Source organism: Gorilla gorilla, chromosome 11 (genome assembly GCF_029281585.2).
Source record: "Gorilla gorilla gorilla isolate KB3781 chromosome 11, NHGRI_mGorGor1-v2.1_pri, whole genome shotgun sequence".
In the NCBI taxonomy this organism is placed as follows: Eukaryota; Metazoa; Chordata; class Mammalia; order Primates; family Hominidae; genus Gorilla; species Gorilla gorilla.
In genome coordinates this window covers 118,748,334-118,773,676 of record NC_073235.2, presented here as the reverse complement: position 1 = coordinate 118,773,676, position 25,343 = coordinate 118,748,334, and the positions used below count along the sequence as shown (strand labels likewise).

Sequence of the window (25,343 nt, the reverse complement as noted above, 5' to 3'; positions counted from 1 at the left end):
CATTTTCCTGATAACTTTGTTAATGTGCTTTGAAAGACTGAAAATTTGAGTGTGTAGAGTATATGATATTAAATTGTGAATTGGTGGGACTTATGTAACAACTTATCAGCATTTGGAGATAATGTACCCTGATACCCTCTTTTTTTTTTTGAGAACAGTCTCACTCTGCGCCCAGGCTGGAGTGCAGTGGCACGATCTCGGCTCACTACAAACCTCCGCCGCTCCCACCCGCCACCAGGCTCAAGTGATTTTCCTGCGTCAGCCTACCAAGTAGCTGGGATTATAGGCACCCACCACTGTGCCGGCTAATTTTTGTATTTTTAGTAGAGACGGGATTTTGCCATGTTGGCCAGGCTGGTCTCGAACTCCTGACCTCAGGTGATCCGCCCGCCTCAGCCTCCCAAAGTGCTGGGATTACAGATGTGAGCCACCGCGCTCAGCCTAAAAAATATTTTTAATAAGACTGGTAAAGAGAATTACTGGAGACTCAATACAGTGAAGGAAATTTGCATGCTTTATGTACATGTTTTTATCTTGTATATGGTCTCTATTTTTCCTCTTCCTTTCTCTCTCTCTCTCCCTTCCTCCTTCCCTCCCTCCCTCTTGCTTTTCCCCTTCCTCTTCCTCCTGCTCCTCCTCCTCCCCCTTCTTCTCCTTCTCCCTGTTCCCACTCTCTGTCTCCCACACCCCCTTCAGTACAGGTCTGTTTCTTGGAAGAAATAAAAGAGGTTCTAGTAGCTGTGCTTGTTTGCATCTCAGCTGTTTTTATAGAAGTCTTTAGAACCATCCACCTCTGTGCAGCTAGGCACCTGTGACGCTGAAAAGGGATACGGACTTTAAGCATTGCTTCCCCTGGCAAAGGGCCTTCATTAATCAAGGGTCAAGGGATAAACATTATTAATGATGTGACAGCATATATGGCTACTCCCTTCCTCCTCCACAACAAAAGGATTCTGGCTTTGTTCGTTCTGTTTCTGTCAGTGCAAGGTCCTTTTGGATTTATATGATACAGAATTGGGAATAAAGGGGGACAGGAGGTTGATGGGCTATGACTAGTGGTGGTGATGGTATGTGTGTTGGGGGACAGAAGGGGGAGTTAGAGAGAAATGTGTAAAAGCCACTGTGGCATATGAAGGAAATAAATGGGATAGGAAAGGGGGAATGGCAAAATGTCATTTTGGTGATCCGTGTGAGACATGCCTCTCAGCATTCACACCCTTATGTAGTTCCTTCCCCGTGAATCTGGACAGGCCTCGTGACCTGCTATAACCAGTAAAATGTGTAGGCATTTATAGAACAGTAGGTAGTTCTGGGCTGAAGCCTTTAGAATACCTGGCAGATTTGTCTTTTGCACCCTGGTGAACCCAGATACCACGTATGAAGACTGCCATGCTGTGAAAGCCCAACATAGCCACATGAAGGAGCCCTATTATGGACTGAGTGTGTCTCCCCAAAATTCATATGTTGAGATTCTAACCCCCAATGTGATGATATTTGGAGATGAGGCCTTTGGGAGGTGATCAGATTTAGGTAAAGTCATGAGGGTGGCCCTCCTGATGGAATTAGTGCTTCTGTGAAAAGAAACAAGAGACAAAGGGACGCTAGAGAGCTCGCTCACTCGCTCTCTCTCCCCGTCCCTCCCTCCCCATCTCTCCCTCTCTCCCTCTCTCCCCACTCACACAAAGAGGTCATGTGAACACAGAGTGAGAAGACAGCCACTTGCAACCCAAGAAGAGATCCCTCCAGCCTCTAGAACTGTGAGAAAACTAATTTCTGTCATTTAAGCTACCTAGTCTATGGTATTATCTGTTATGACAGCCTAAGTCTGCTATGGTAGCCCAAATGGACTAATACAAGCACTGAGCACCAACAGCCCCAAGAGTAACCTGGATGTCACCCAGCACCAACTTGGCAGCCACACAAGTGAGGCTGTCTAGGGAGAAGATCCTCCTTAGGAAGCTATCTCAGCACTAGAAACATTGAGCAGACTAGTAGTCTCCACCAAGCTCTGCACAAATTGCAAAACTGTGAGCAAAGGAATTGAGTGGCTATTTTGGTGGGGTTTATTTGGTTTTGCTTTTGTTTTGAGACAGGATCTCACTCTGTCACCCAGGCTGGAGTGTAGTAGCTCTATCTTAGCTCACTGCAACCTCCACCTCCCGGGCTCAAGCCATCCTTCCACCTCAGCCTCCCGAGGGGCTGGGACCATAGGTGCACACCAAGCTGTTATTTTAAGCCATTGTGTTTTAGATGTTACAGCAGCAATAGATAACTGAAACAGCAGAGATTTTTTTGAACTATTGCTACGATGTAGACCATGTGTTCCCCTTCAGGTAGTTAATAAAGGCAAATAAAAATTTTATTTTGTAATTATAATTTAAGTTGCTGGAATATGTTTGCATTTGGTATTACCTTGAACGTGAACTATGAGTAATGACTTCGTGACCACTATAAAAATTAAAATGTACAGGCTTTGTGTTCTGACAGAGAGCTGTTACAATGCTTATATGGGTAACTGAGAAAATAAGTAGAATATTAACAGAGTACAGATATGAAATAAAAGTTTATGTCCTGGCTGGGCTTGGTGGCTCATGCCTGTAATCCCAGCACTTTGGGAGGCTGAGGCGGGTGGATCACTTGAGGTCAGGAGTTTGAGAGCAGCCTGGCCAACATGGTGAAACCTCATCTCTACTAAAAATACAAAAATTAGCCAGGCATGGTGGTGGCGCATCTGTAATCCCAGCTGCTGGAGAATCACTTGAACCCAGGAAGCGGAGGTTACAGTGAGTGGAGATTGCACCATTGCACTCCAGCTTGGGCGACAAGGGCGAAACTCCATCTCAAAAAAAAAAGTTTATATCCCAAACAGATGTGAGTAGTGAGATGTCCACTAATATTTTTCAACACTGCACAAATTAAGCTCTGGGTGGCCATTCCAAAATGGCAAATGAAACTTTCACATCATCTGAAATTGGTTATTTTTAAGATTTAGAATCTTGTTTTATAGAAAATCATGGGTTTTATTCCTCTTGGATGTGAAGTGAAATGAAGGGTGCTACCTAATGTCAATAGACAAGATGACTTGGAAACACATCAGTGTCACCCTATGGGCCAGACATGGTTTATCCAGCTCAGCACATTATGGCTGCTAAGCAACTGGAAAATATAGTCATCTTCCTTGATATTCACCATGATGATTAGGCAACTATGAGCCAAAAGAATTGTTCAAATATGGTATTGAACTCTCCAGTTTCTCCTCTGATGGTCTCTGTGGTGTTTGCTGAGAGCAAAAATGAGATGCTTTGGTTCTGTTTGGTTCTTTTTTCCTTCCTCTAGTCTAGGCTTTTACATACCTCTATAGAACCTCTTTGAAATGGTTTTAATTTACAAGCCTATTTCTTCCACTAGATGATGAACCCAACTAGGATGAAGGCCATGTCAACTTTATCTAGGTATCTCTTGGGTATGATCTCATCATCATCCCACACTCTTCCATGGCACCACAGCCACTTTACCTGTGTCCTAATCACAACTTTTTGGCTTTTCCCATTGGTTTCCCCAACCCCAGAAAAATGGGACAAATGTGGTTGCAAGTTTCTAGTGTGGTTTGTGAAAACAGTCCACCTAAATAGAATTCCCCAAAATTAGGGAAGCATGGAAAGAGTCCAGACATAAGGATTCATATTAAAATCATTACATACGTATAGGACAGCCATCATGCTCACCCTTTTTCTGCAAACCATAGCATTCAAAGCAATTTTGAAGAGCCTCAAAGACAAAATGAGCAAAAGTTAATCAGACTTTATTTTTATTTTCTTTGTCTTCATTTAATTGTTCATATCTCTGCTAATGCACCATAGAGCACCAAGATTAACACTAAAACTGTTGGGCACTTTTTTTTTCTTGTCAAGCTAATAATAGTTATTTAAAAAAAAAAAAAGAGAGAGTTCCTCTGAAGGTGGAGCTCAGCACCATACATCAGGCAAATGTCCTGGGCTCTCTGTGGGGAGCATGACAAACTCCTCTGGTTTGATTCATCGCAGCAGTTCTCTCAACAGCTTTGTTTTGAGACATGAACAAGAAAAGAGCACCAGCTATTCTTATAAGGACCCAAATCTCCAAATTCTGCTGACCTCTTAGGAGTTGATATTTTGAAATTAGAAGGACACCCTTAGGAGTGATTTTTTTTTTTAAGTTCAGAGTCTGTTAATCTGTATTAATCTGGTTTACACTCCCTACAGGCCAGGAAGACACAAGCTTCTCAGCACAGCAAAGATCATGTCTGTGGCTAAACTCAGAAAGGTCTGAGGGAGTAAAGCTCTGAGTGAGGTTTTGCCAAACAACAGAAGGCTAAATCTGGCTTCTTTGTGCTTAGGGCTACTGATCGCTGTTGGAGGAAACTTTGGCAGATGCAATTCCTCCCTTCCTGGTCTTTAATCTAGGTTAAATATCACCACCTCGTCCCACCTCCACCACCAGGACAAAGAGTTATGCTACTGTTATAAATTGTACTCTCCTGTCCACTATTCCTTTCCAAAAACAAATCACATGACATTACAGAAGCTTAATTGCAAAGTACGTGAGGTGCTAATGTCGATGTATAGCATATTCAAAGTATATGTAGCTAATATCTATATATAAATTCTCTGTGTAAGATTCAGGCCTGAATAAATAAATGAATAAACAAATGAATGAATAAATAAATAAATAAAACCATATTCGCAGTTTGGGGTTCTGAATGTATTTAAATGATCATTGTGAGGCAAAGATTCTGACTTGCCTACCAAAATAACCATTCTTGCCTACAATCCCAGCACTTTGGGAGGCCAAGGCAGGCGGATTACCTGAGGTCAGGAGTTCAAGACCAGCCTGGGCACATGGTGAAACCCCATCTCTACTAAAAAAAAATACAAAAATTAGCCAGGCGTGGTGGCACGCACCTGTAATCCCAGCTACTGGGGAGGCCAAGGCACAAGAATTGCTTGAACCCAGGAGGCGAAGGTTGCAGTGAGCCGAGATAGTGCCACTGCACTCCAGCCTCGGCAACAGAGTGAGACTCCGTCTCTAAAGCGAAACAAAACAAAACAAAACAAAACCCAAATAACCATTCTTCCTTTTTCTTGCCAATTAGCGTGAACCCAATATTTAGCTGAGAATATAGCTACCCAGCCAAACAACTACATTTCCAGCCTCTTTTGCTCATGACATCATGTGACTGAGGTCTTGCCAATGAGATATAAGAAGAATCGAGTGGGACTTCTGGGAAGTCTCCTTGAACAGGAAGGGTGTGTTCTTCTCTGCCCTTTCCTCTATTTTATCAGAAACATGGATGTGATGGCTGAAGATGTAATCAGCACTGGGATGTTGGGGATAAGGGTGAGAAGGGTCACATCCTACTAATGGTAGAGAAATAGAAGAAGCCTGGGACCTGGATTACTTCACAGGGTCCCAGGATGGTCTGCCTTCAGACTTCTTCTGCACAAGAAAGAAATACACTTCTATCTTGTTTAAGCCACTGATATTTTAGGGTTTTAATTCTATGCAGCTAAATCTAAATATAAATGATACACACAAATCTTTACCTTCTGCTACACTGTGGTAGTCCAGCTTCCTAAATGTCTCACTCCATCCCTGTCTATTATCTTGGTGGATGTGGTTACCCCTGAGGTTCTTTATTCTCCCTGACACATTTAGTCACATACTCCCCTCAGTTCCAGGCACCAGTAACACTTCCAGGCTCCCAAAATGACACACAGCAGAGTTCCATTGTCCTAAATAAATGGTGATTTTAGGGCAGGGAATCAAAAAGAGTTTGTCCATTGGATGAACTGCTTTGGCACAATTGCTTGTCTGCTCCCTGCCCTCCTGGAACCCTCAAGATGGTGAAACTGATCAGTATGGACTCTGATTTCCCAGAAGAACTGCGGAGAGTAGGGGGTAATTTAAAGAAATAATCTGCTGGAATTTTAAGATGATATATAGGCTACTGGGGCCAGAGGAGGGAGTAAATTGTTGGGAGTTTAGACCGTGGAGGTTTCTACTTCTTGGATGGGGTCCTTGTTGGAGAGAGTGCTTGAGATATTGTCGGATTCAAGCAACTCCACAATGCTGTAGGGAGAACAGTCCTCCAGACCCAGCTTGCTGCAGAGCCAGCCACAGAAGCCTTTCTCCATGTCCCGGGCAGCTTGCCACCATGCTTCCCAGGACCACGAGAGCTGGACCACAGCAGCGTAGAGGCCGAGGGAAGAAGCCATGGCCATGATGAGCACTGGATAGAAGAGAACGAGGCAAGGGCAATACGAGATCTTGTGCCAGAAGGTCCTTTCCTCATTATACACGAGGAAGATGTTGTACCAGGTGATAGTGCCGTAGTAGAAAGAGACAACAAAAGAAAGGATGAAAACCACAGGCAGGCAGATCAGCGTCCAGAGGACCACATGGGGCCCACGGTCAGCTCCCATCTGGCAGGCCATTCTTCCTTCAGGCGTCGTTTCCCTTGATGACTCTTTAGGTTTGGTCAGTTCCTGCAGCTCTTTCTCTGTCAATGTGACATGGATGTCCACCATCTGACCCTTTTTCTTCCCTCGTGTGATGGTCCCAGTTAAGGTGACATAGCGGCTGTCCAGAGGCAGGTTCCACATATCTGCAGGGTACAAAGGAGGTGAGAGTCAAGATCAGAAGAGTGGGCATTGCATCTCCATGTCGCACCCTCCCAGGCTGGGCATGAGGACAAGAGTAGCCTTTTTTACAGCATCTGGCACAGTCCTGATTCAGTGATTCAATGGCGGACTGAGTGGGTCTCCCTCGGGAGGGCGACCACTGGTGTTATTGCTCCCACATGAACTCTCAGTCCCTGTGCCTGGGCCCTGATAACATTGTGAGGCAGGTTAAGCTTTTCACGTACTCTCTCCGCTTTTTGGGGCCTCAATCTTGGCACAATCTCTGTGGCACGGAGGAGTGTGAGGAACTTTGATACACACATGATGTAAATGATGATCCTGTTTCTAGGTAACAAGTGCTGTGAAGATACTGGACTGATGGACGGCCAGCGCCTTCCCTTCTCATGCCTAGTTCTGTGCTTTCTGAGAGGGGGCCCCTCACATGCCTGATCCAGCCCTCACATCCAGGGGCTGCACGCATACACACATGCATCCCACATATACCATACACATACACCCTCTCACATACTACATACACACCATACACACACATACACATGCCACCTCCCAATCACATACCACATACACACACTACACTATCCCATACACTCACCACACACCACACACACCACATACACACCACATACACACACCACATATACCAAACACCATACATAACACATACACCACACACATGCCACACACAACCTCCCCACACATACCACATACAACACATACATATACCATATACACACCACATACCCATACATATCACACATACACGCAACATACACACAGAACACACCACACACACACACATACACATCACACACACCACACATACACACACCATACATGCACACAAATGCTGCCCCCCACGCATTCCACATATATACACTACACATACCCACCCACATGCCATATGCACACACCACATATATACACATTCTACACACACACCACATACCCACACATACCACACTACACATACCACATACATACCACGCACACATACGTACACCATATACTCCCCCATACCATACCACCCACACCTATCCACACACACACCACACATTACACACACACACCATACGACACACACAAACAGCCCACACACCCCCACATACACCACACCCACACCGCACACCACACATACACACACACACACACGACGCACCCACACAGAACCAAATAGCTATCTGCTGGCCACCCTAGAAGTCTGGGTGGGGATGGGAAGATACAGGCTTTAGGCAGGCATGGACCTTGGGCCCTGTGGACTCCTTGCCCCACAACTGAGAGATAAGATGAAGCCACCTAAAGAGCAGGGCCCTGGATAGTGGCAGGGACTCTGCTTACCCAGAGAAAAGGAATGTGCAGTCTCCCAAGCCCTGTCTTTTCACAGTCTTCATCACAGCAAACACCACCACCATCTATCCTCCCTGTCATTCCAGTCAATCACCCAGGAGTCATTATTGATTCCTCTCTTTCCCTCACTCCCTGCCTCTGATCAATCAGCAAGTTCAGATTGCATCCTGAATCCAGCTTCTCTTCTCCAGCTTTCTCCTGCTATAACCCGAACTTCTCCATTAGTGCTACTGAGGCTGCAGGGACACAATAGTCTCCCATCGGCATCCAGTCTTAACCCTTATAATTCATTCTTTATAGAGAAGCCAGAGTGATCTTTTACAAATATAAACAAGATGATGTCTCTTTGCTTAAAAGTCCTCCATTGACTTCCTCTTGCACTTGAAACAAATATCAAACTCTACCGAGACCTGCAAGGGCCACCATGATCCAGCCCCTGTCTACCTTCCTGTCCTCCTCTCACCATCCTCCCTCTTATCCCCTACACTCCCTACACTGAAATAACTCCTTTCCATAAATGGGCCAAAGCTGCCCTCGCCTCAGAGGCTTTGCCCTTGCTGTTCCACCTCCTCCAAAAACTCTGCCCTAGAACTTTTCATGGTGGCTCCCTCATGTCATTTGGATCAATTCAAATGTCACCTCCTCAGAGAAGCCTTTCACAACCATGCAGTCTCTCCCCCACCACCTTCCACCCTCCACCAGTACTCATCTTCCCATCAGCGTGGTTTTGTCATCTTTAGAACTCATACTACTACCTGAAAGTATCTTTTATTTGTTGACTTGTTCACTATCTGTCTTTCCCTGAAGGTCAACTGCAGGAGAGCAGAGAAATTGCTTATTTTGTTCACTGTGAGCATATGTCTTAGAGATCTATCCATCTACACAAATAGATCTGCTTCATCTCTCTACGGCTGCACAATAATAATAATAATTATTATTATTTCGAGATGTTGTCTTGCTCTGTCACCCAAGCTGGAGTGCAGTGGCAGGATTTCGACTTGCTGCAACCTCTGCATTCTACAAACACACATTCTCCACCTCCCAGGTTAAAGCGATTCTTGTGCCTCGGCCTTTGAAGTAGCTGGGACCTCAGGCATGCCCCAGCACACCCAGCTAATTTTTGTGTTTTTAGTAGAGACGGGGTTTCACCATGTTGGCCAGTCTCAAACTCCTGTTGTTGGTCTCAAAGTCCTGACCCCATGTGATCTGCCTGCCTTGGCCTCCCAAAGTGCTGGGATTATAGGTGTGAGCCACCGTGCGCAGCCTCCACAATAATTCTTAATACAAACACATCATGGTTGCATTAGCTTCAACAAATGTTCTTATATATGCCTCCTTATACAAGGATAACATGGGCGTAAGTTTCATGGAGTAGATATTGAGAATTTCTGGATCATGAGGTATGCATGTTTTGAACTGTGAATTTTACTAAATATTTAATAAATGTTGACAAGTTTCCTCCACAAAGTGGTTGAAGCGGCTTCCACTTTCACTAAGGTGCATGAAGTATATCCATTTGCTCATATTGACGTAATCACATTTTACCCAGTTTTTGGCAAGCCTACATGTGAAGGAATACTATATCTCATTGTTGTCATAATTTGCCATATGATTTTCTTCTGGCAAATTTTCTCATAATTTTCTTTATTTATATGAAAGTCAACAATTATTGTTTATTTTACATACATTAAGTAGTTAGCATAGTCTGCTTGTGTTACCAATTTTTGTGTATAAATCAGCCTCTTCCATTTCATTAGGAATTCTGAAAGGGTGGAGATTTCTGTATCATCTAGAAAAAAATGTAATAGGTGCTCAGTAAATACTGAGTAAATTCATTTGTTGAATGAAGACTGTAATGTTGCACCAGGCTCAGTGGCTCATGCCTATAATCCCAGCACTTTGGGAGGCTGAGGCGGGTGGATCACTTGAGGCCAGGAGTTCGAGACCAACCTGGACAACATGGTGAAACCCAGTCTCTACTAAAAATACAAAAACTAGCCCGGCATGGTGGCACATGCCTGTAGTCCCAGCTACTCAGGAGGCTGAGGCAGGAGAGTCGCTTGAACCCAGAAGGTGGAAGTTGTAGTGAGGTGACATCATGCCACTGCACTCCAGCCTGGGTGACAGAACAAGACTCTGTCTCAAAATAAATAAATAAAAGGTAGTAATATTGCAAGAAGAAATGTATCACCAAGAAGAAATAGGACAGTGAGCATATGCCTATCTGTTCTGGAAGATGCCCTTTTGGTTTCCTTCCCATGACTTTAAACAAGTGGGCTAGAGAGACTTACCATCATCCACAGGATAGTCTAGGAAATCATCTCCCTCCTCCTCTTTAGGCTGATCTCCACCTTCTGATTCTCCGGGCTCCTCATCTGTTTTCTCATTGTCTGAGCGGTAGATGATGATGGATTCTGGGCGTGACTCTTTCCTCTTCTTTTTCCTGTGCCCCATTGTGGATTCCCCATCCAGCGCCAGGGCAGCAGCCACAGCCTTCCTGAGAGAGCCCTGGTGGGGACTTGGAAGCTGGACCTGGCCTTCTACTGCTGTTGGCTCTTCCATCCCAGACCTGACGTCTACCTATGTCTTATAAAGAGTTGGACTTGTTTGAGTAAACTCACAGTTCACACATCACAGAACTTCTTCCTAGATGGGGCTATGCAAAGATGTCCCAAGGATGCATTCCACCTGAAAGATAGGAAAGCAAAGCCATCAGCAGGAAGCAAATGGGGTAGGATGGACAGGAATGTGGGAAAGGATCCTCAACTTAGCAGAAGCCTGCCTCTCCCTTTACTTCTTGCAATACTTTATTTGGGGAGTGCAATCTAAATCTCTTATAATAGACAGTGAATAAACTTTTGCTACAGTAATATTTTTGTCACTTATACAAACATATAATATTTGGCAAAACCCATGTGAAGGAATACTATATCTCATTGTTGTCATAATTTGCATTTTCCTTATTCATATGAAAGTCAACAAGTATTGTTTCTTTATTTTATATACATAAGTAGTTAGCATAGTCTGCTTGTGTTACCGATTTTTGTGTATAAATCAGCCTCTAGTTGGAGCATGCAGAGTATAAGGAAGTTGGGTGAGGAAGCCTTACCAGTAGGTGAGAGTTAAGAACCACAGGTAGGCTGGGCACAGTGGCTCACGCATGTAATCCCAGCACTTTGAGAGGCCGAGGCGGGTGGATCACCTGAGGTCAGGAGTTTGAGACTAGCCTGGCTAACATGGCAAAACCCTATCTCTACTAAAAATACAAAAATTAGCTGGGTGTAGTGGTGGGTGCCTGTAATCCCAGCTACTTAGGAGGCTAAGGCAGGAAAATTGCTTGAGCCTGGTGAGCCGAGATTGTACCACTGCACTCCAGCCTGGGTGATGGAGCGAGACTCTGTCAAAAAAAAAAAAAAAAAAAAAAAAAGAACCATAGGTGGCTGGGACCAGTATTCCAGACTTCTGGCTATTGAATCATACATTAAAACTATACTCAAATGGATAAATACAACATTAAGCAAGCCACTCAAATGGTACAACCTCACCAACCGTGTCTACCTTGCTATTCTGTAAAGGAAATCTGTCTCCTGGCTTCTTGTCAGCCCACAGTCTCAAAAAGTTACTGGGATTTGTCCTATCACGTGCTGCAAGAGCGGTGGAGAGGCTTCACTTTCACCCTTAAAATAACAGTGTCTCTCCACTTTCTGTTCTGGACAGTGCAGGCCTGTATATCTGTCCTTCATTTTTTTTTCCTGGTAACTTATTTGTTAAAGAAAGCGGGTCATTTATCTTGCAGATTCTCATAGCCTGGGTTTTGCTGATTGCATCCCCACAGTGTATTCCTCTGAACTCTGTGTTATGAGTTGATAGCTAAATAGAAAGTCTTGATCAATTTCACGTTGAAATTTTTTTGGTTGATGGTTTGTTTTGTTTGGCAAGACAATTTTAGAGGTGGTGTTTGTACTTCCATTAGAAGTCCCCTAATGTCTGGTTGACTCTTTTTGTGAAGTTAACAGCCCGTTAATGGCCATTGACTATACCCATTAAATCATTGGGGGTTACAAAATGATATTCCATTTCTCTGACTTCTTCATTTATTAGCTAGAATACTCTCACGCACTTTTAACATACCCAGTTTTAATCCTAGTGAAAGAGGCAAATGGTCCTGCTGTTATGCAATATTATTGGCATTTATACTGTGAAAAATAACTTATGAACTATAGTGGTACCCGCTATGGATATAAAAAGTTTCCAAGCTATTTACCAAAAAATTCCCCACTTTTCAAATAACTGTGCATATTATTCAGAATCACAAGCTTCTACTCACAACCCTGCCGCCCCACACTCCTCGAGGCTGTACACTCTTCAGCAACTCCAGGTTACTGGCTGTTACTTTTGTTCCCAACTCCCAAATCCCTCACTGTATTTCAGTGCTCTCTGAGCCTTATTTTACTGCCACATGTACACCATTTGCCATCCCTTTATTTCCAATAATAAAGCTTCTTCTCTCATGTGTATTCAAATGTTCCCAATGTCTACTGTTCTGGCCCAGTGGATGGGAGTGGGGCAGTGGAGAGAAGAAAGAAGCAAAAATTCCACTAGGCTCTAGAATTCCACTAGGCTCCATTCATTTTGAAGCAAATGTATATATCTTTGGTAATTACCATGTGACAGGAGATACTGTATAGCATATCTCTTAAAATGCCAGAATACATATTTTTTTTCTCATTTCAATGTTTCTAAAATTTAGGTAAATTTTAAGCTCAATGGAATGGCTTTTTCTCCACCTCCAGGCAGGGGAGCTCTCCTCTGCTGCCCTCTCACCCAGTATTTCCTCTAGCCTCTGTTTATTTTCTTTGTCTTTCCATTGGATTGGCAGGTGTTGGATCTAAATTAACTTTATAACTGGGCACTTAACCCAATGCCTGGAATAAATCAGGCACCCAGCGACACAATTGAGAATCTTAGTGGTAGGATCCACAGGATGAAATGGGCAGGTTTCACTACGTCCTCACTGCCTGACTTTGTCTGGGGGGTGTACTAGGGGCAGAATGAGAGCCATTATCTTTAAATTCTTATCCATGGAGCTTTCTGGACCAGGAGATTCATTTGGCTGAGGTGTCTAAAAGTACCAAGATGTACACAGGAAGAAGCAGGGGAGAGAGCCCTCCCAAGGTAAATAGCTCCAGAGGACAATTAATCCAACCATTAGAATGCTGAGCAGGCCTTGGGCATTGATGAGCTTGACCAGGGCTCTTCTACCAAAGTGGCCTCTACACAGAGGACAGCGGACCTCTACCCAGAGGAAACTGAATGTGGAGGCTGAATGCAATCCACCCCCAGGTGAAGATTTTATATGTATACACACACACACACACACACACACACACACAAACACACACACACACTTCTTTTTATTATTACGTTAAGTTCCAGGATATACATATATATGTATATCTATATATGTACTTATACATATGTATATTTATATACAAATGTGTATATACATACATTTGTAATTCTACTCTCTAAGTGTCTATGTTTAATACAAAAATGTTTTCCCTGGTCCAAGTCCTCTTATACACTGACACTCAGAAAGCTGCATCATGGTAATTCTATGGTAGGAATGACCTCTGAACAAACCGCTTTGTACTTACTTGAAGGTGCAATGATCACAGCTTGGGAGGCCACCCTAATCCACCGTGTTTTCCTACTTAGATCATCTATTTCTCTCTGTTGTTGTCTGAGGCAGCTTGTGAAGGGCCTTCTTTGGCCCTTCTATACAGCATGAATTTTCAAACTAGGGGTTGAGACCCCGAGGAGATTAAAGGACCAGAGCTTCAGAGCTGGGAGAAGGTTTATGTTCTGTACTCCTTACTCTTTCTTTAAAGATGTACCAAGATGTTCAGAAGGGAGACAGAAATGTTAAAGAGTACACGTGAGAAGGCAAGTTGCAAATCTCATACTTCTTGTTCCCTTTTCCTCTCTCTTTGTTGAGGGGGTGGTGCTCTAGGAAGATGTGGCAGGGCAAAGTGAACACATGCATGGAGATGATGACCCTTATTAATGGGCCTTATAAACATTAAAAAGTGGCCAAGTGCGGTGGCTCATGCCTGTAATCCCAGCACTTTGGGAGATCAAGGCGGGCGAATCACTCAAAAAAAGAATTAATTTAATTAAAAAATAAACATAAAAAGGTATAGTGTTCGACACTCTTGATTTGGTTGGGCACAATGGGAGAGGCCAATGTTAGATAACAGGAAGAGCTTCCTGAGCCCAGGGACAGACTAGTACAGAAAATAGTAGCTAAGAGAAGCTTTGGAGTCTCTTGGGGATATAAAAGATAAACATGATCATCTTGTTGGCTGATGGAGGAGAGGGACAATCCTATCAGAGGCAAAAAGAGAGATGACTTTTGAACATTCCATTAAAACCTTAGACAAGAAATATGAAATGTAAAGGGTGAGCTCCTGGCTATTCATCTTAGGGGGGCTATTTTTGCTTCAGGCACAGCTCATTTTAGAAAGGTGCCCAGCCAATGTCTACTCACAGTACTCACAGGACAGAGACACTGTCCTTGATTTACCTTGAAACATGATTTCCTCATCTCCCTACAATTAGAACACTATCCTTTGAGACTACAAAGCATTCCCACAAACTTAGGAAAAGATGGGTTGTTTTGTAGTCATGGTAAGTAGACAATAGAACCAGTTTTAAACCTGTTCAATTGATCAACAACAATCTCCCTCAGTGTCTTAGTGCATTTGGGCTGCCATAAGAAAATACCATAGACTAGGTAGCTTATAAACAACAAGAATTTTTTTTGTACAGTTCTGGGAGCAAAAAATCCAAGATCAAGTTTAGGGGTTTGGTAGGACTCACTTTCTGGTTCATAGATGGTGCCTTCTCACTGTGTTTTCACATGGCTGAAGGAGCTGACTAGCTCTCTGGGTCTCTTTTTTTTTTTTTTGAGATGGAGTCTCACTCTGTCGCATAGGCTGGAGTGCAGTGGCGCAATCTTGGCTCACTGCAACCTCTGCCTCCCGAGTTCAAGCAATTCTCCTGCTTCAGCCTCCCAGTTAGCTGGGACTACAGGCACACGCCACCACGCCCAGCTAATTTTTGTATTTTTAGTAGAGATGGGGTTTCACCATACTGGCCAGGCTGGCCTCAAACTCATGATCCGCCCGCCTTGGCCTTCCAAAGTGCTGGGATTACAGGTGTGAGCCACTGAGCCCAGCCTCTGGGTCTTTTTTATGGGGGCACTAATCCCATTCCTGAGGACTCCACCCTCATGACATAAAGCCTCACCTAATGCCATCACTCTGGGGGCTGAAATTTCAACATATGGATTTGGGGGGAAAACAAACCATACCATAACACTCAGCAAACATGTTTTTGGAAATTAACCCATCCAGTCAGTCCTTTGTTTCTGAAAGTCAATCAGGTGAGTGGCTCTGTCCCTGTTTGGCTGACGTTCACACTAGTGTGAGTTGACTTTTGGCCAATCAGGGTCTGGCACTCTGATGATGGCTTTCAAAAATGTATTCACTTAGGCAGTTGTTGATTGAACATGTTTAAAACTAGTTCTGGTGGCTACTTGTTATCACGGCTACTGTAAAAACAGTGTTTTCCTAAATTTGGGGATCCTTTTTACTGTTAGTTTCCTGCAAGTCTGGAATATATCAGATGTCACAGTACAAGAATATGAATTATCTGTTGCGATGTAACAAATTACCCAAGAAGTAAAGGTTTAAAACAATAAAAAAGTTATTATTTCACACAATTATGTGCGTCAATAAACTGGGAGTGCCTTAGCTGGGTGGTGAGTAGTCTTCTCTACCTGCTTCCTGCCTATAGAATTTGGAGGTCCAAAAGTGTTTTTTTGTTTTTATGGTTTCTGAACCTTTTAGTGTTCTGTGAATAGAATTTTCTCAAAAATTCTGTGGGATTCCTATAAATAGTTTCTCTGAGTCAGAAGTGTGAGAGTGGCTTAGCTGGTTTTGTTTCAAGATCTCTAAAGATGTCAGGGCTGCAGTCATCTGAAGGCTTGAATGAGGCTAGATCTGCTTCCAAGATGGTTCACTCATGTAATGCTGACTCAGTTTCTCTCCACATGGGCCTCTCCATGGGCCATCTGAGTGTCCTTACAACAGTGGCTGGCCTTCCCCAGCATGAGTGGTCTGAAAACAGGTATTTTCTTTGACCACCCCAACTTGACTCTTGATCCCCATCTCTTCCTCATCTTTGATTTCCTCCTTCTCCAATAGCTCCAACTTCCTTCTACTGGCTCTTTCCCCTTTGCCTTCAAACTCAGAGTTCCTTATCTAGAAAAAAATAACTTTACCTTGCCACTTTACTCTCTCTGATAATCTCATTTTTCTCCAACCAAGCTTTTCTATCAAATAGTTTATAGCCACTCATACCCAGTTCATCCTGCAATCTTCTGCCCTTTCTCCCCACTCCCAACCTCTGTACACACACAGACACACACACACATGCACGCACGCACACGCGCAAGTCACTTGCAAAGATGAGAAATAGGCCAGGAAATTAGCATTTATCAAGCCTTATGTGTCAGGCTGTAAGGTAAACTCTTTATAGATGTTCTCTTATTTGCATCTCTCAACAAGCTTGACAGGTAGGTCTTATTTTCCACACTTGACCTATTAGGTTCAATGCGTTAAATACAGCAGTGAGAGAACTTGGGTTTAATTCTATACTTTCATAACTCTAAAGTCCAGGATTTCCCCACCAAGATTTAGAAGAAGTCAAGGCCAGGTGTGGTGGCTCATGCCCGTAATCCCAGCATTTTGGGAGGGCAAGATGGGTGGATCACTTGAGGTCAGGAATTCAAGACCAGCCTGGCCAACATGGTGAAACCCTGTCTCTACTAAAAATACAAGTAGCTTGGCGTGGTTGTGCACGCCTGTAATCCCAGCTACTCAGGAGGCTGAGGCAGGAGAATCGCTTGAACCTGGGAGGCGGAGGTTGCAGTGAGCTGAGATCGTGCCACTGCATCCAGTCTGGGCGAGAGAGTGAGACTCTGTCTCAAAAATAAAATAAGTAAAATAAAATAAAATGAAAATAAAAAATAGAAGTAGTCAAGTGGTAGTAGCTGCAGTGAACAGCTGATGGTTTTTGGTTTTTTGGTTTTGTTGTTTGCTGTCCAAAACCCTATTTCTCCTTCATTTGATGACAGATCCACTCATTTTGGTGAGAAACAGTCTTGAAAGTCCCTGATGTGATCACAGTGACCACTTCACCATTCTTATTCTCCTTGTCACACCAAAGCTGTTGATTCCACTAATTTCCAAATCTTTCTTGAACCTTCCCTCACCTCCTTTAACTTTCTACTCTCATTCTCTTTTACCTCTCAAACCTTCCTTCTGTTTCTTTTGCTCCCTCATCTGCCTTCTCCAACCCATAATTGCCAGTGTTTTCTAGGCCCGATTCTTAATTCATTGTCCTCTATTTTCAACAGCACACTCTGTTCCTCTTGTTAAAATATACAGCCTTCCTGCACACAGCTGTAGGACCACTTCTATGCCAAGAACACCCAAATGTAGATCTCAAGATTGTATCTCCAATAGCCTGGTGAATATTTTCTAATCGAATTATTTAGCAAAGCATGTTCAAACCAAACTCATCTTTATTTACAGCAGAGAACCTCTCAGTGTTACCAAGAAAAAAGGAGAAGGGGGAAAGGAAAGGAGAAAGGGATAAAGAAGGAAACGCCACAACATTTATGGAATTTACCGATTGTGTAATTTGGTAGGTTCTGTGTTGATTATACAGTACATGCATTATCTCACTGAATTACATATTCAAAAAATATTTACATATTCATTTATTTTTAGAGATGGGGTCTTTCTATGTTGCCCAGGCTTGACTTGAACCCCTAGGCTCAAGCAATCCTCCCACCTCAGCCTCCTGAGTAGCTGGGACTACAGTCATGTGCAACTGTGCCCAGCTTCAGTAAATATTTATTAAGCAACACTATGTGCTATATATTGCACAGTTGTTCTAGGTACAACAATTTTTGTTTGTTTGTTTGTTTTGAGACGGAGTCTCGCTCTGTCGCCCAGGCTGGAGTGTAGTGGTGTGATCTCGGCTCACTGCAAGCTCCACCTCCCGGGTTCATGCCATTCTCCTGCCTCAGTCTCTTGAGTAGCTGGGACTACAGGCGCCCACCACCACGCCCGGCTAATTTTTTGTATTTCTTTTTTAGTAGAGACGGGGTTTCACCGTGTTAGCCAGGATGGTCTCGATCTCCTGACCTTGTGATCTGCCTGCCTCGGCCTCCCAAAGTGCTGGGATTACAGGCGTGAGCCACTGCACCCGGCCTGTTTGTTTTTTTTTTTTTTTGAGACAGAGTCTCGCTTGGTCACCCAGGCTGGAGTGCAGTTGTGCAATGTCAGCTCACTGCAACCTCAGCCTCCGGGTTCAAGCGATTTTCGTGCCTCTGCCTCCTGAGTAGCTGGGACCACAGGCGTACACCACCATGCGCAATTAATTTTTGTACTTTTAGTATGGACAGGGTTTCACCATGTTGGCCAGGCTAGTCTCCAACTCCTGACCTCAAGTGATCCATCTGCCTCGGCCTCCCAAAGTGCTGGGATTACAGGTGTGAGCCACCATACCAGCCTAGGTACAACAATTTTATGAAGCAAGTATTATTATGCAGAAGAGGACACTTGGACTGAATAATAGAAACAACAGAAACTTATTGGATGTTTATTGTGTGCCGAGTGCTGCTCTAAGTACTTTACAATAATCGTATTGTTCAATATTCACAGCAAACCAGTGAAGTAGGTACTTTTATTATTCCCATTTAGAGGAGAAATTTGCTCAAGCTTACATAGCTAGTATAGTGGTGGGGCTGGAACTGACACCCAGGTTTGCTAATTTCAAAGCCCATGTTATTTTCATTGTGCCATACTACCCGCCAACATTTATGCAAAGATCTATAAACTTCTAGAATGTTCTTTGATGAACCCATCTCCTATATTAAGGACATATTTCCATATACCTAATAATAATTAGTCTCTAAGTCCTGCTAGTCATTCCTATGAAATCTTTTTGTTAATTTGTTCATTTGAATTTCTACTACCACCATATGCCAGAATACAGCCTTCATACTACTTCCTCTAAACTGGAAGACATTCTAAAATGGAAGACATTCCTCTACCATTTTTTACCATATTAATGGTGATTAATAAACAAAACAATACAATATTTTTTATTTCGTCTTGCCATTACTGACTAAAATATATCTGAAGGCCTGTCTGGTGTTTGAGGCTCTCCATATTTGCACCCCACCCTAGGATTCAGTAGCAATTTTCCCCCTTCCCTTTCCCGCAACGTGACTACTCAACACATCTGCTTATGTTGGTCTCTTCATCTTTGTCATGCTTCTCCACATCTTTCAAGCCTGGCTCAAGACAGACTCACTCGCTCACGTCCCCTTCTGTGACTACCCCAGCCCCCATGTCCTCTCCTCCCACCCTAACCCTGTGTTGCAGGTGTATGGTGAGAATTCAATGAATGGCCCAGTATAAAATGCCTAATATGTGACTGACACTTCATAAATATTAGTTTCTATTCCCTTTCTTTTGCCTCCTTCTATTTGTAATTTAATAGCATTTGCCATCTGAACCATACACTTAATACTTAATTATGCAGCATTTCATATCATTGTATAGATTATAGATGGCATCATGAGTTTTCATTCATCTTTCTAGGTAGATAACAAACTTCTAGAGATTAGGAACTGTCTTACTCTTCTTCTTAACCACCAAGGGGAAAACCCCAGGGCTGGACATGTAGTACAAAGTCAGTATGTACTTGTTGACTTCATAGGACAGAGAAGAGAAAATGTCTTACCAGAAATATGACATAAACAACTGTTAAGGAAGAAAGGCTTAATTCTCTTCCCCATTTTTGTATACTTTATTATGCTGTAAGTATTTGATCTGAGAAGCAGGTTCTAAACATTCTCCTTCCTTTTAGATTTCACAAGAGAGAGGTTAAAAGAAAATTTTACCCAATTTCCAAGGCTTTAATCAATAGACTTGAGAGAAGAGAGAGGACTTTGTTCTTTTCTCTGGCAGTTAAGCTGTGCCCATCTTCCACTTCCACTTCCAGTCTAAAGATTATTAACAGGCTGGTCACGGTGGCTCATGCCTGTAATTCCAGCACTTAGGGAGGCCGAGGCAGGTGGATCACTTGAGATCAGGAGTTTGAGACCAGCTTGGCCAACATGGTGAAACCCCCTCTACTAAAAATACAAAAATTAGCCAGGCATGGTGGCACACACCTGTAATCCCAGCTACTCCGGAGGCTGAGGTAGGAGAATCGCTTGAACCCGGGAGGCAGAGGTTGCAGTGAGCCAAGATCACACCACTGCACTCCAGCCGGGGCAACAGAGCGAGACAATGCCTCAAAAAAAAAAAAAAAAAGATTCTTATAAATGTGATATTACAGAGTGTTAGCTTCAATCAACCATTAGCTCTGTACTCTTGGTCATTGTAGGAGGGAAAACAGGTTTTTAAGAACATGCTCATACTCTGGAACTCATGCTTAGAATAACTGCTTTTAAGCCACTCTTGAAAAAAATTATCCAGATAATTCTTTTTTTGTTTTTGTTTTTGTTTTTTGAGATGGAGTTTCACTCTTGTTGCCTTGGCTGGAGTGCAATGGCGTGATCTCAGCTCACCACAACCTCTGCCTCCTGGGTTTAAGCGATTCTCCTGCCTCAGCCTTCTGAGAAGCTGGGATCACAGGCATGCACAACCATGCCCAGTTAATTTTGCATTTTTAGTAGAGACGGGGTTTCTCCATGTTGGTCAGGCTGGTCTCGAACTCCCAACCTCAGGTGATCTGCCCGCCTTGGCCTCCCAAAGTGCTGGGATTATAGGCGTGAGCCACTGCTCCCGGCCCAGATAATTCTTAAATTCATCCACCCAACTTTCCCATCTCCACTGCTTCCCTTCTGGTCTAGTCTCTTAACTGTGGTTCTAAAAAAAATGCTCCTATCTTCCAGCTTCCACTCTTGCTGCCTTCCAATCAATTCCTCACTCAGCAGTAAGCAACATCTTTTACTTAATTTTTTTAATTTTTTGAGACAGAGTCTCACCCTGTCACCCAGGCTGGACTGCAGTGGCACAATCTCAGCTTCCTGCAACCCCCACCTCCCCCACCTGATTCTCCTGCCGAGTAGATGAGATTACAGGCGTGTGCCACCACACCCGGCTAATTTTTGTATTTTTAGTAGAGATGGGGTTTCACCTCCCAAAGTGCTGGGATTCCAGGCATGAGCCACCCAGCCAGAAACATCTTTTTAAAACATAAAGAAAATCAGATGGCCAGGCGTGGCAGCGCGCACCTGTCGTCTCAGCTTCTCGGAAGGCTGAGGCAGGAGAATTGTTTGAACCTGGGAGGCAGAGGCTGCAGTGAGCCGAGATCGCTGCCACTGCACTCCAGCCTGGGATACAGAGCCAGACTCCATGTCAAATAAATAAATAAAGATAAAATAAAATAAAAAAGAAAATCAGGCTGTTTTCTGCTTAAAATCCTCCTGTAACTTCCTACTGTTATACATGTGGAAGTCCATGTGGCCTAAGGACCTCCCCATCCTGCCACCCCATCTGTACCACCATAGTAGCTGTACTATGCTCCAATCACACTGGCTGTGTATTTCTTCCTCAAGAGCACCAAATGCTTCCAAATGCTTGAGGTCTTCTTAAGTGCTGTCTATCTTGCTGCTCTGCTGCTCCACCCCTGCCTCTTCCTGTGCCCGTTTTTGTTTTTTTGAGTCCTTGTTCAAATGTTTCCTCCTCTGAGCCCTTCTTGACACCCCAACTAAAAACTTGACTCCCTGCTCTGCCTCTCATTATTCTTTATCACAACAGCTTGTTTCCTGTGTAAGGCTTACCAACATTTGTCATTATTTATTTTTCTTTTACTTATTTATTGCATTGCCCTTCTACTAGACTCTAAGCCCTATGAAGTGGTACCATAGAAGTAGGCCAACAAATAGATGCTCAATAAATCTTTTTAAGTGACCGGGTGAAGTGGTAGCAACTCAGGAGTAGCTTATTTTTGTGAAAGCCTGAGACTAAGGAGAAGTTTAATAAAAAGACATCAATAAACTCCTTTATATGCCTTGTTATGGCACAATTGCTAGGTAGTTTTGCTTCAAGGTAGGGGCAGGACCAGATGCTTCACTGACATTCTCTCAGCACTGAGATTCTGGGAGTCTAAATGTCTAGAATCCCACAAGCCCCTGTCAGTCTGAGCTAGCAGCTGCTTTGCAGAGGGGAGAAAATAAAGTTACCAGGCAGATGGGGTGGGGGAGGGGTGGGAAGCTGAAGGCAGTCATTGCTAATGGGGTATGACAGAGCTGTGGGGAGAGGTTCGGGGGTGTGGGAGGACCTTGGCCACAGGAATGCCTTTTTCCCCAGGACAAAGAGGGCAGTGACGCAGAGCACAGGGAAGAGCAGCATTTGATTCAACCAAAGGAGTGGTCAGTGCAGCATGGCGTGGTTGCCTTCAGAAGAGATGCCTCAACCAGAGGCAGAACTAAAACCTGAAAACAAAGAGCTTCCAAGCAGCAGATCTATTGCTCTGCTTCCAGGCCTTTTGGCCTGGAACTTAGCGGATTAGTGGACTTTCAAACCCTGACAGAGGTCAGAGGCAGAGGCAAAGAGATCATGCCTCCTAATTTTAAACAAAAGATCGCTTGAAGAGACCCCAAAGCTCTCTTAATTGGAGGTTCTGCCTGGATCATGAAAAATCGCCTTCTGACTGTTCATCCTGCAACTTCCTTGCAGCTGAGGAATGGCACCTTGTCATCCTCAGTGGGCATAACCGGCTTGCAGGCCCCAGTTCCTGTTTCACTGGAAGACATCAGAATCCCACTCTCAGTCCACTCAGCAGCCACACAGAAGCTGCAGCACAGCCAGCTTCCCACTGACCCACCCTGGCACACCTCTAAGAATCTATAGGTCCAGACCAGGGCATAAATCATGTTAAGTTATATCTTCAATAAAGTTATCATTTAAAAGAATTTAAAGTGTCCCCACCCACAAGAAAGAAAGTCTGGACTTCTCTTGAATAAGATACCCCTCAGAACTGAATCAATATTTCTTTTCCTTAAAAAAAAAAATACCTTGTCATTGGGATCAAACCAAGAGGAGTTATATTTTTCTGCAACAATATTTTGAGCTTTCCTGTTTGAATTTACTTTGTTTTAAAGGAGGTGATGGTGTTGTAATTTTAAAAATTTGGTCCTAACTACAGAATTGACTTAAGTAGTAGAGTTAAGTGATTCCTGGATAAACTATCTAGCAAATGGTAACAAGGAGATTTATTCCTTTCTTTAATGAGTGTAGATTTGAATCTGCCAGCAACAAAGATAGAGGGAGAAGTGTTTCTAAAAAGAGATCAGAGAAGGACAAGAGGATGGAGCAACAGGGAAGTGTAGCTGTCCAACAAGAACTGCAGCCTCGCTGGTGGGTGGGACCTGGTGGAGGAAGTGATGTCTGATTCCTCTGTCAACCAGACCCATTTCCAATTGGCTTTGTGAATCCTAGGTGGTAGGTCCAACAAAAGGATGATGGCATTTATTTGCCTTTATATTATTTTAATACCTGTCCGGGGAAAATGCAACACTCTGACAACAGCCTTAGAAATAGTATCCCATCTGGATTGTTAAGACCACGGCAACTGGCACATTCGACCAAGTTCTTAGGGTGAAGTCTCAGTAGGCCAGTCCAGGTGTAATCTCACTCTGGTGGGTTGAGAGTGGGAAGCAAGATGAAAAATAAGGAGCAGATCTGAATAATAAATCACTGTTACTGGGCACCATAACACAGACGAGAAATTTTCCCCATCCTCAGCGGGCTCACCCTCCTGCACAAGGAATGAACTACAGGACACAATCTCAAACACCTACAGATGCATCTTGCAGGAAGCGTGCACCCTTCAATGAAAGATCCTCTTCTGGACTTGCTATGCAGCTCAGCTGAAATGGATCAGGTCTCAAACCTGGTAAAGATGATCTTTCCCCTTGATTCTTGGGTGGGGAGTGGGAGGTGAGACGGAGGTGGGCCTGAGTTTATTTTTTTAAATCGTTTATTCTCTTGGTTCTGTGGAAAACTGCAACCGCATCTCCTCTTCCCCTTCACTCTCTTTCCCGGGCTCCCTCCCGAAGGATGAAAGGATCTGAAAGCCGCATTTCTCCCCCTCAGCTAATTCTGCCCTTTCTCCCCTTCCCAGCCAGCGGCACACAGCACCTGGAGCCCCAGCATCGACGACGTCCGACCCCGGCAGGCGGGCGCAGCGAGGGCGCCGAGCAGCAGCCTTTCTTTTTCCAGCTGCACTGGAGATTTAATTTTAATTAATCGTGAGAGCTTCAGCCCTGAGGATTGAATTTTTGAAATAGAGCACACCCTGCTTGTTTCTTTCTTCTTCTTCTTTTTTTTTTTTTTTTTTTTTTTTTTGCATTTCCCTTCCACCCTCCCCAATGGCATCGAAATTTAAAGAAACGAACGAGCAGTCTCACCCACACCTGCCCAGGGACCGACGCTGGCGGAGGTTGCAGACAGCCGGCGGGGAGCGGTTCTGCTCCGGGAGGATGCGGCTTTGCCGCGGCCGGCGGGCGGGGCCGGGCCGGGGAGGGTGCGGGGTTCTGGTGGTCACGTGGGCTCGAGCACCGCCCTGTCCGCCCGCCCGCCTCGAATGTCCCTGAGAACCAGAAGGGCCTGCGCTCAGCTGCTCTGGCACCCAGCTGCAGGGATGGCCTCCTGGGCTAAGGGCAGGAGCTACCTGGCGCCTGGTTTGCTGCAGGGCCAAGTGGCCATCGTCACCGGCGGGGCCACGGGCATCGGAAAAGCCATCGTGAAGGAGCTCCTGGAGCTGGGTACGTGAGCGGGCCGCTGGTGCAGAGAGGTGGCTGTGGTGACCTGGGGTAACCTGGAGACGGGAGCCAGGAGCTCTCTGCGGGGCTGAGGGAGTGTGGAGCTGCAGAGCAAAGACAGGTGTGGGCGAAATTACGACCACCAGGGAGACAGAAGAGAGCAGCTCTTCCTAAGGAATTGTGGAGCCACTCGTTAAAAACTGAAGAGACCACTCAGGCCAAAGAGACTGTGCCCCAGGTAGGCAGTAAGAAGAGCAGTGAAACATGCTGTGCAATTAGTTTTATATTCAGATTTAAAGTTAATCCATTCTATATGCTTAATGTGAGTGATTAGGAAATGTGGGAAGACTTCATTTAACTGGAAAAAGTTGTAAACATAGTGAGTGTCTCATAGTATC

At 44.2% G+C, this 25,343-nt stretch overlaps 2 protein-coding genes across 3 annotated transcripts in view; one reads left to right on the top strand and one right to left on the bottom strand.

Annotated features, from left to right (window-relative positions):
- Positions 1–3,781: 3,781 nt before the first annotated feature.
- TMEM169 (transmembrane protein 169) lies at positions 3,782–24,700 on the bottom strand. Of its 2 annotated transcripts, none has more exons than XM_063695186.1 (3): positions 24,598–24,700; positions 10,316–10,712; positions 3,782–6,643 (listed from the first exon to the last, which is right to left on the bottom strand). In XM_063695186.1, the coding sequence occupies exons 2-3, from the start codon at positions 10,584–10,586 to the stop codon at positions 6,021–6,023; spliced, it is 894 nt and encodes a 297-aa protein (XP_063551256.1). In that variant the 5' UTR covers positions 10,587–10,712; positions 24,598–24,700; the 3' UTR covers positions 3,782–6,020. The 2 variants fall into 2 exon arrangements, with proteins under 2 accessions (XP_063551256.1, XP_004033223.1); XM_004033175.5 differs by having other exon boundaries at positions 24,592–24,690.
- The window catches only part of PECR (peroxisomal trans-2-enoyl-CoA reductase), a 43,147-nt gene continuing 42,504 nt past the window's right edge, over positions 24,701–25,343 (top strand). The window contains exon 1 of the mRNA XM_004033177.5: positions 24,701–24,948. Coding sequence (XP_004033225.1) covers positions 24,768–24,948 — 181 coding nt within the window. The 5' untranslated portion in view covers positions 24,701–24,767. The remainder of the gene's footprint in view (positions 24,949–25,343) is intronic.